This window comes from Gracilinanus agilis, chromosome 4 (genome assembly GCF_016433145.1).
Source record: "Gracilinanus agilis isolate LMUSP501 chromosome 4, AgileGrace, whole genome shotgun sequence".
Lineage (NCBI taxonomy): Eukaryota > Metazoa > Chordata > Mammalia > Didelphimorphia > Didelphidae > Gracilinanus > Gracilinanus agilis.
This window is the reverse complement of record NC_058133.1, coordinates 208315332-208326210: the sequence shown is the minus strand read 5'-3', so window position 1 is coordinate 208326210 and position 10879 is coordinate 208315332. Positions and strand designations below refer to the sequence as shown.

The 10879-nt window shown below is 42.5% G+C and overlaps 1 protein-coding gene across 1 annotated transcript in view; it reads right to left on the bottom strand.

Moving 5' to 3' along the window:
- TRIM65 (tripartite motif containing 65) overlaps positions 1-7915 on the bottom strand; it is a 25546-nt gene extending 17631 nt beyond the window's left edge. The window contains exons 1-5 of the mRNA XM_044675145.1: positions 7477-7915; positions 2642-2737; positions 1473-1706; positions 1141-1312; positions 852-908 (exon numbers count right to left, since the gene is read on the bottom strand). Coding sequence (XP_044531080.1) covers positions 852-908; positions 1141-1312; positions 1473-1706; positions 2642-2737; positions 7477-7890 — 973 coding nt within the window. The 5' untranslated portion in view covers positions 7891-7915. The remainder of the gene's footprint in view (positions 1-851; positions 909-1140; positions 1313-1472; positions 1707-2641; positions 2738-7476) is intronic.
- Between the last annotated feature and the right edge of the window lie 2964 nt (positions 7916-10879).

Here is a 10879-nt window from a genome sequence, read left to right as displayed (position 1 = left end):
ACATATTTATAGGTATGCCTACAAATGTATTTATCTAATTATATCTATACATTTAGATACATAATTTCATATTTATATATTTTGTGTCTATTTGCATTTATATACTTATGCATATTTATATATTTGTTTATATATTCATAATATTTATAGGTTTGTTTATAAGTGTATATATGTATTTATATATTTATATTTATATCTATACATTTAGATTGTATATTATATATTTATATTTTATATCTATTTGTATTTATGTTTATACATATTTATATATTTGTTTATATATTCATACATATTTATAGGTTTGCTTATAAGTGTGTTTATATATTTATTTATATGTATAGGTTTATATCTATACATTTAGATTGTATATTTTATATAGATTTATTTATATTTATCTATTTGTATTTATATGTTTATGCATATTTATATTTGTTTAGATATTCATACATACTTATAGGTTTGTTTATAAGTGCATTTGTATATTTACTTATGTATATATTTATATCTACACATTTCGATTATATATTTTTATACATATTTATTTATATTTATCTATTTGTATGTATATGTTTATGCATGTTATAAATTTATTTATATATTCATAGACATTTATAGGTTTGTTTATAAGTGTATTTATATATTTATTTATATGTATGTGTGTGTATATATGTATATCGATACATTCATATTATATTGATATACACATATTTATGCATATTTATATATTTGTACATATATATTCATGCATCTTTAAATTTACATTTATATATTTATACATATTTGTATATATTTGTATATATTTATCCATATATCTGTACATCTTTTTATATATAGACATAGAATAGGCTTACTTTGTCTCAGTTCCTTCCTCAGATGGCACACTGGTCCTGGGGTCAGATCCAAGGGTCCTCTGTGCTCTAAGGGTCAAACAGACCACCAGAATTAGAGGATGGGGCCTTCTATTCCAAGGGAGAAGCCCTGCGGAAAGCACGCGGCTTGGGCAATAGGGAGTCACTATCTTGTAGGACTTGTAGGAAAAGAACTTTGGCCTGGTCCCTGGGGTCAGGGCCAGTCAATCCCAGACTGTGAGGGAAGAAGGACACTGGTCAAAGCCACCCAGGGGATAAAGGTCAGTCTTACCCTTGAAACCAGGATCTGCATCTCTAGGCATCCCAGGGTCCGTCTCGTTCCTCAGGAGGAGTTGATAGATTTGGTCTAGTGTCTTCAGTTCCTTCAGCTGATCGACGTCGTCATCCCACTTCAGTAAGGGCACTGGTGCCAAAGACCCAGGAGGTGTCAGAAGTGGAGACCTCTGAACCATCAGGGACATGGGACTGTCAGTCATCAGATCTGAGGTGTCCCTGGGTCAAGGAATCCTTCCCTCCTCCAAATCTTCTTGGCACCCCTTTGTGATTTCACCTCCTCACCACCACCACCCCCCGCCCCCACCTCCCTGCTCTACTTCTGGGTACCTGGAGGAAGCCCACATCACTGGGGCAAGTCAGCAGCTCTTGGATCTGCTGGGTGTTCTGTGCCAGGAGCTCCAGGTGGTCCTGAAGACACTGTTTGGTCTCTTTGGCTTGGGCCAGGACAGCCATCTTTTCCTTTTCGAAGTTCTGGAGTGCCTTATCCCGCCATGCTTCGAGGGTCCGCAGCAGGCAAGTGACTTTTTCAGAGATGGCCAAGGCCCAGGTGTTGGCTGAATTCTGAGTTGGCAGAGAAGGAATCTTAGGATGGGAGCTGTGGAGGTGGGCATGGCCTGACAGACACAGCCCTAGGGCACTAAGCAGAGTGGGGTCCATTTTAGGGGAGGTGGAACAGAACAGTGAAAGGTTGGGGTCCCTGGAAGGTTTGTCCAGGACTCAGCCTCATGAGGACATAAGAAACCCTCTGATCCTGTCCTGTTTGGTGAATTAAATATTGGCCCCTCACACCTTTTAAGATCTGCAGAGTGCTTTCCTCAAAATAGCCCTCTAAATGTGTTATTATTCTCATTTTACTGCTAAGGAAACAGAGGCTTGGAGTGATTTGCTTGAAAGTCATATTAAGGGAGATAACTTGGTAAAGTATGAAAAATAATTTATTAACAAAAAGCTAGGTGGCTCAGTAGATTGAAAACCAGACCTAGAGAAGGAAGGACCTCAGATAACTCCTAGCTGTGTGACCCTGGGCAAGTCACTTAATCCCCATTGCCTAGTCCTTACTGCTCTTCTGCCTTGGAGCCAAGGCTTGATTACTTACTACTGATTCTAAGATCAGAAAGTAAGGGTTTAAGACAAAAACAACAACAATAACAGTAAGTTGGGGCATCTAGGTGGCTCAGTGGCTAGAGTACCCAGGCCTGGAGTCAGGATGACCTGGGTTCAAATTTGGCACAGATATTTCCTAACTGTGGGACCTAAGGCAAGTCATTTAACCCTCTTTGCCTAGCCTTTGCCTTTCTGTCTTAGAGTTGTTATTAAGACAGAAAATAAAGATTTTAAAAACCCCAGTAAATTACATAAGGTTTCACAAGCAATTCCTTTTTTTTCTGTTATGCTCATGCCCACATTTTTCATATTCATAATTAAAAATAACCTTTTTCTTTTCCAGAGATGAAGAGTAGTGATTCTGGAGGTGTCAGGAAAGGCTACTTAATTACCTGGATCCTGTCAGTCTCATCCTGAAATTCCTTAAGTAGTTCATCAATCTTGATTTTCTGATTCCGATTTTCCTCCAGCTGTTCCTTCAGCCATTTCTGTGACACCAGTGAGACAAGAAGTCAAGAGAGGGTCCAGGGCTGGGGTGCAAGTCCTGAGTTCTCCTTCCACCCTTGGCCACTGACCAATGCCAATATCAGAGCAGGAGTTGGGAAAGCACTAGCTTGAGAATCAGAAGACCTGAGATTTGAGATCATTCATTATATGTGACCTTGGGCAATTCACTTCCCCTTGTAGGCCTCTGATGTTTCATCTGTAAAATGGGCATAATAAGGGCTACCACACTGTGGAGATCAAAGCAAGCTCATGGCATCTGTGAAGTGCTAAGCAAGAGGTTCTTAACTTGGGGTCCTCAGATTTCAGATGGTCCATTAACTTGGATAAGAAAAAAATACATCTTTGTTTTCACTAAAATATTATTCTGAGAAGGGGTCCATAGATTTCACCAGATTGTCAAATTGGTTCATAACACAATAAGTTATCTTTGTGCTGGGAGGAGCTGGGTGGCTCAGTGTATTGAGAGCCAGGCCTATAGAAAAGAAGTCCTGGGTTCAAATGTGGCCTCAGATACTGCTTAGTTGTGTGATCCTGGGAAAGTCATTTACCCCCATTGCCTAGCCCAGTGATGGGCAACCTTTTGAGCTTGGTGTGTCAAAATTTGCCAAAAAAACCGAGTATAACTCGGGTGGTGTGTCACTTCAAGAAAAAAAACATAATTTCATGATATTTATAGTTTAAATAACAAAAATGTATAATTGTAATATATAACTGTATTTAATAAACCAAAATAGGTAAATGAATATAGGTAGAATTGTCATCTATAGTGCACAGAGCGTCTACACTAAACTACAGCAAATGTTTCATCCTTGGCATGCGGCCCCATCCTTCTCCGTATGCGGCTGCATGTCATCGAAAATGGCTACGTGTGTCATAGGTTTGCCATCACCGGCCTAGCCCTAACCACGCTTCTGCCTTGCAACCAATACACAAGAGAGGGTCCAAGATAGAAAAGTAATGGTTTCTTTTTTTTAAAACAAACAAACCCTTGTCCTAAACATATGTAAATATCTCTATGACTTCCAATCTCAGCACTAGATCTAGGCAAAAGGAAAGGCTTCTGGCTCCTCTCATCATTTCTCCCTGTGAAAATTTGTTTTTTACAAATACTGTATTATTTCTATACCTGGGTCCTAGATTAAGAATATCCAACAGGTCTGTGGACTTTTACATTCTCTTTGTTCTTAGGAACTGTCAGGAATGTTTCCTTCCAATAAAACCTAATTAATAGATAAAGGAGATAAAGATTCTCTTCCAGCTAATTAATTACATGACCACTCACCATCACCTATTAGGTTCGTGTGTAAATGGAATTAACTCTAGCCGACTCATAGTCAAAACTCTACTCATCCTAGGCATAGAAATGATGTCACCCTCACCTCCCTTAGTGGGGAGGGGAGATGAGTTACCCACACGTGACAATAAGTAACAAATCAAGAACTAGGGACTGCCCTTTGGGCAGTCCAAAATCAGTGTAGAGGCTGCCATTTGTCCACTTGAAATAGAGGTGGACCCACAGGAAGTGATGAAAGACACTATCTCTTTAAGTATGTTGGTTATTTCCTGTGGAGGGAGTTCCTGCCTTGAACTTGGTGCTGAAGGATCTCCTGAGACCACAGACGGCTTGCACTCTGTATTGTCAGGTGGGCAAGTTAGGCTGACTTCCTTGGCCTACCTAGGCCGCTTCCAAACTCTGCCTTAAGCAGGCACCAGCCTATCTGGTTGCTAGGCCTTGTGGCTTGCAGCCTAATTTATTTAGCCTTTTAACCTTCTCTCTCGTCCAGGCCTCTGCAGGCCTGGACTAGCCTCTCCCTTTCTCTTTATTCCCATACCTTTACCTTCCTAATTGTAAATAAACTGCCTTAACCCGATGCTGACTTGGGTCTGATTTAATTACGGAATCAACCTGAATTACTGATTCCTGGCGGCCACACTTTAAATATATATCTATAAAATACCTAAAATCTCCCTCTTACATTCGGGAAGGGTTGAAAGTTTTGATGGACTATCTCCCAGTTACCTATTTACTAGTCAGAAATGTTTTGGGGATGTTCAAAGGAGGGACCTAAATTTTATTTAAGGACCCACATCAGAGGAAGTGGAGTCTTTGATTATCCAGAGAATCAAATTAATTCCTTTTGACTGGTCAATTAATAAATTAATTTAATACCCAGAAATATTGCCTCTTGAAATGTTAATTGTCACATCTCCCTCCAGTACTCTAATCCCCAGTACTCCCTAAAGGTCTAATACCCAGAGGCCTCAGCACAAAGAGACAAAGCAAAGTGATCCACCTGCCCTTCTGGCACTGGAACTCATTGTTCCATCTCCTGCCCACATGTTTTCCCACAGGTGCTTCCTCCAGCTTTCCACTTAGAACCCTAGCTTCCTTCAAGGCTCAGCTCATGTGCCTCGCTGGTTTTCTGTGGTGTTAGTGGTCTCTTCTTCCTCTTTGGATAGGTAGGTAGGTAGGTAGGTAGGTAGGTAGGTAGGTAGATACAGATAGATGGATAGATAGATGGACAGACAGACAGAGATAGAGAGATGGACAGAGATAGATAAATAGATGGATGGATAGATAGATAGATAGATAAATGGATGGATGGATAGATAGATATAGCTAGATGGATAGAGATAAATGGATAAATAGACAGACAGACAGAAATAGAAATAGATGGATAGCTGGCTGGCTGGCTAGATAGATAGATGCAAAGACAGATGGAAAGCTAAACATAGATATGTTTATCTATACACATCTACCTAGATCTATAAAAGATATGTATATATACACGTATATAGAGATATAGCAATATATATGTAGCTATATAGAGGTGTATGAATATCTATATGTGCATGTATGTATATATATATATGTGTGTATATATATAGAGAGAGAGACAGACAGACAGACAGACAGACAGGGGCAGAGAGAGACAAGGAAAGAGAGATCTGGGGTAGTCAGATGGCTCAGTGGATAGAGTGCTGGGCTTAGGTTCAAATTTCAGATCTCAGGTCTCAGATACTTACTAGTTATGTGGCATTGGGCAAGTCACTTAACCTCTGTTTGCCTTAATCCATTGGAGAAGGAAATAGCAAACCACTCTAATACTTTTGCTAAGAAACCCTGTGGACCCTATTGACACAAAGATTTGGCCACAACTTAAACAACAATGATATAGATAGATATTGTTATTGTTTTTATTCAGTTGTGTCCCACTTTTCATGAGCCCATTTGGGATTTTCCTGGCAAAATTACTGGAGTGGATTGCCATTTCCTTCTCCAGCTCATTTTATAGGATGAAGAAATGGAAATGAACAGGGATAAGTGACATGCCCAGGGTCAGACAGCTAGGTCACATTTGAACTCAGGTCTTCCCAACTCCAGGCCCAGTGTTCCACCTAGCTGCCCACACACATAACATGAGAGATATTATTATTGTGTGTGTGTGTGTGTGTGTATCTGGGGTTTTGGTCACAAGGAAATATGTATTTAAAAGAAAAATAATTGTCTTTTTGAGCAACTTTTTTCCTTCTGCTATACATCTTGTCTGTAAGGGTAAGTGCCACTGAGTTAGTAGTTCTATTATCCCACCCCACTTAATGTAAGAGTCAAGATACTAATCCCTGATACCTTACCCAGGTAAGAACAACATTCTATTGAAAATCAATCAGAAGTTTTAGATGAAGTGCATAAAATGTCCTTAATCATTATAGATATCTTTGAAAGCCATTGGATGAACTGAAGTGACATTAATTCAAGATTGGGGAACTCAATGGTCCTTACATATCCAAGGGTGTTTCTCATTTGTTTTTATGGATTGAAAAAAAATCTTTAAAATGTAATGAAGGAGGGGCAGCTGGGTAGCTCAGTGGATTGAGAGCCAGACCTAGAGACAGGAGGTCCTAGGTTCAAATCTGGCCTCAGACACTTCCCAGCTGTGTGATCCTGGGCAAGTCACTTAACCTCCATTGCCTAGCCCTTACCACTCTTCTGCCTTGGAGCCAATACACAGTATTGACTCCAAGACAGAAGGTAAGGGTTAAAAAAAAAAAATGTAATGTAGGGAGCAGTGAGGTGGCTTAGTGGATTGAGAGCCAGGTCCTGAGAGGTCCTGGATTCAAACCTCGACTCAGATACTTCCTAGCTTTGTGACTCTGGGCAAGTCACTTAACCTTCACTGCCTAACCCTTAGCACTCTTCTGTCTTGGAACCACTACACAGTGTTGATTCTAAGACAAAAGGTAAAGGTTTTACATTTTTTTAACTTTTTAAATGTAACCAGGTAAGCCTTTAGAAGGGCTGGAATTTGTTTTGTGTCTTGTCTTTTTATCCCCAGCACTTAGCCCATTCATTGTAATTTGTACTTTAAAAAGATTGTACCTAAAAAACGATCGTTTCATTTCATTGGATCTATAGAATAAAACTATGTATGTGGGTGTGGGAGGATATAATTATCGTCATTTCACAGATGGGATAACCGAGGCTTAGAGTGGCTGAGTGAAGTGCTCCGAATCACATGTCTAGCTGAGTGTGTGCATAGGGATTGGAACTCGGGTCTCCCAGACTCCCAGTCTAGTGCTCCTCCCTCCACTCAGCGCCCCAGCCGCCTCTGCATGCCGAGTTGGGCCGGGTTTGGTTTGGAATGGGCGCGCTGCGTAGAGGCTCGGCCCGGATGGTCCCGGTTCTGCGCCCCTAGTCCCCACCCCGCCCCTCCCTCACCTCCTGTTCTTTGCGCTCCACATCGGCCAGGACTCGCAGGTGGCCCTCGCACTGGCCCACGGTGCAGGCGCAGCAGATGCACCGCTTCTCCGTCCTGCAATAGAGCTCCAGGGCTCGCCCGTGACGGGGGCACCGGGCAGCGGGGCACGGGCCAAGCGCGGGCTCCGTCGCTGCCGGCTGCTCTTTGGCCGCCCGCAGGGCCTCCACCACGTCACACAGAGCCCCGTTCTTGTGCAGCGCGGGGCGCTGCTCGAACGGGGCCCGGCACTTGGGGCAGTTGATCTCCCCGAGGTCCCAGTAATCTTTTATGCACTTACGGCAGAAGTTGTGGCCGCAGAGCAGAGTGACCGGTTCCCGGTACAGCTCCAGGCAGATGACACAGTCCAGCTCCTCCTCCAGCCCCAGAGAAGCCATTCTTTCGCCTGGGCCAGGGGAGAAGCTCCAGGGCTGAGGAAGGGAAGTCCAGAGGGTGTAGCTAAGAGCCAACAGGTTTCTTGACGTGGGGAAGGGGGAGCGCAGCCGGCCTCCTTTCCCAGGATCTTTCCTTCCTTTGGGCCTTAGGCCTCGGAGATGACTCGGAACTTTTCCGACCCGCTCTCTCCTCCCACTTAGGGCTGGCTGGGCTGGGCTAGGCTGGGCTAGGGGGCGGGGTCTGAGGGTGGGGATCCGGAGCCTTGTGTGGTTTCCGAGGCCACCACCCAGCGCTCCAGACCAGACCTGGAGTCTGACCAAAACTTTTCCCTTGGGCTTGGAGCTTCGAACCTTTCCCTGTTCCCCACCCACTTCCTGTCTGTCTCTTCTTGCTTTGCTCAGGCTCTGCCTAGGCCGGGTCATGCTCCTGCTTCACGTCCCTCCTTCCCTCCCTGGTTTTCTTGTTCTGTGCCATTCTCTTCTGCCGGGCCTTGACTGGGTGCTTTGCCGGGCCTTGACTGGGTGCTTTCCCAGGCCTGGTGACAAATGGTGGCTATTCCCGGCCTTGCTCTTCCTGCAGCCATTTATTAAGCTCTTAGCACGTGCCTAGCACTGAAGATCCAAGAGCAAAACAAACCACTGCCTGCCTGCCTGCTTCCTGCCTACAAAGAGCAAGAGCGTGCATTCAAACTGGCGAGCCAGGGCGCAGATACAAAACCATATGAAAGGGTCCCGTGTGAGAGACAGAGACGGAAACAAGAGTCAGAAACAGAAACAAAGACAGAGGGACAGAAACAAAGACAGAGTGACAGATTGACAGAAACAGACAGAAGCAGAGACAGAAACAGATTGACAGAAAGAAACAAGGACAGAAACAGAGAAAGAGAAAGAAACAAAGAGATAGAGACAGAAAGAGATAGAGAGAGGCAAAAACAGAGAGACAGAAACAGAGGCAGACCCAGAGAGAGAAACACGGAGAGAAACAGAGACAGAAAGAAACAAAGAGACATAGAAACAGAGACAGAGAAAGAAACAGAGACAGAGACAGCGACAGAGAGACAGAAACAGATTGTCTCTGTCTGAAACAGAAAAAGTTTGTCTCTTGTTTCTGAGTGAAACAGAGAGACAGTCAGAAACAGAGACAGATAGAAATAGAGACACAGAGAAAGAGAAAGCCAAACCTTGGTGGACCCAGAGTCCTTATGCAAAAAATAAAGCTTGAATTTTGAAATCAACCAGGAAGTCCAAGAGCCAGAGAAGGAAATACATTCCATGTATAAGAGATAGAGAATATATCCAGAAAAGTTTTCTAACAAATTACATGCAACTAAATAACAAAGCAGATATATATATATATACATATATATATAATATCCTTTACATTTATAAAATAATTTTAATGCTATAAAGTGATAATCACAGTGATACTATTATTATTAGTGCAATGGCCAAGGAATGGCTACATGGCTAATTTCATATATGTAGGGAACTCCGGGGATAAAAAAACTACCTCTAGTAATAATAAAGGTCAGTATCTTCTTGCAACTTATATTCTCAGAGAGTTGTCTGGAGCTTAGGTGTTGAACATTTGTGGAGCCTTGTGGGTGCAACAGTTACAAAATTAAAGTGTAATTGGAAAATGTTGAATAAAATAAATTAAGATATCATAAAACAAAGGTAGTACTAATATGTGATTTTCTAAGTCAATCTGTGGACAATGGGGAACCTTATTTTTTACCCTGGGCAAGTCACTGAACCCCAATTGCTAGTGCTTCTGCTTCTACTTGGAATGGATACTAGTATTGGTTCTAAAACAGAGGGTAAGAGTTTAAAAAAAAAAAAAGATTACATAGCCAAGGTCACATAGCTAGTATGTGTCAGAGGCAGGAGACATGTTTTCATTGTTCCAAGGCCCCTGCTAATTTATCCACTAAACCAGTGATGGGCAAACTTTTTAAAGAGGGGGGACAAAGTAAAGGAAAAGCTCATCTGTCAGTCTGTTTCTAAGGCAACTCTTTTGAAGTTTCATCATATTGTATCCTATGTTATAAAGAAATAGGGATACTCTACTCCTAGGGGATATATGGATACTGGTGAGAGAAGCTGTGTCTCTGTATTCCCCTAGGTTGCTGGTGACTGGGGAACACCAACCCCAATCACCTTTGCTTAATGTTATAATTCCCCTTCTAAATAACAATGCCCAGGAAGGACCCTGAGTGGCCAGGTAGATGGGTAACCCTTTCAGGTCTCACCTGGGGTTGGATCAATTATTAATATTGGGCTCTGATTAGTCTTGGATCATGTTCACCTGATTGTGTTTGCTCCCTCCCCAAGGGTTGATATAATGACCACTCAGGAATGTACTTGTTAAATACTTTACCTATGATCTTAATTAGGGAAAGGATAATCGGGTTATGGATTGGGGATTGGAGACCCTGTCAAACTAATATCTATAGTCCCTCAGGACTGGAGGCTATTGATTCAGTAGAGCTAGAGCTATTGTTCTTCACAACCCTCTCTGATGGGTTGGCCATTGCCAAACCAGAGAGAGTCTGCTCTGTGGATGCAGCTGTATTGATGATTTCTTCTCAGCTTTCTTATCAGTTTGCGAAGTGTTAGCCTTCATAGCCTTCAGGAAGTAACAACCCTTAAAACCACCCTCTTTTTCTTAGACTTCCTTCCTCCTGATCACCACCTAGGCCCAGATACCTAAATAGCTATGATGATTCAGATGCCTAAAGATCTAGGAAGATTCAGAGAGAACCAATGACCAAGGGTCAGAGACTCACAGATCAATGGTCAAAGACCAAGACCCCAAAGATCAATAGTCAAAGGCCCCTCCCAGATGGCTGTTCGGGTATTTATACTCTCAGGCCAACTGACTTTTGCCCCTGACTCATGGCATCTGGGAATATTCGGATGTCTCCAACTGTCTCCTGTCCGGGTCCAGCCGGACACAACCGAGGGGTCCGGGGAAACGGCAACCTAATTA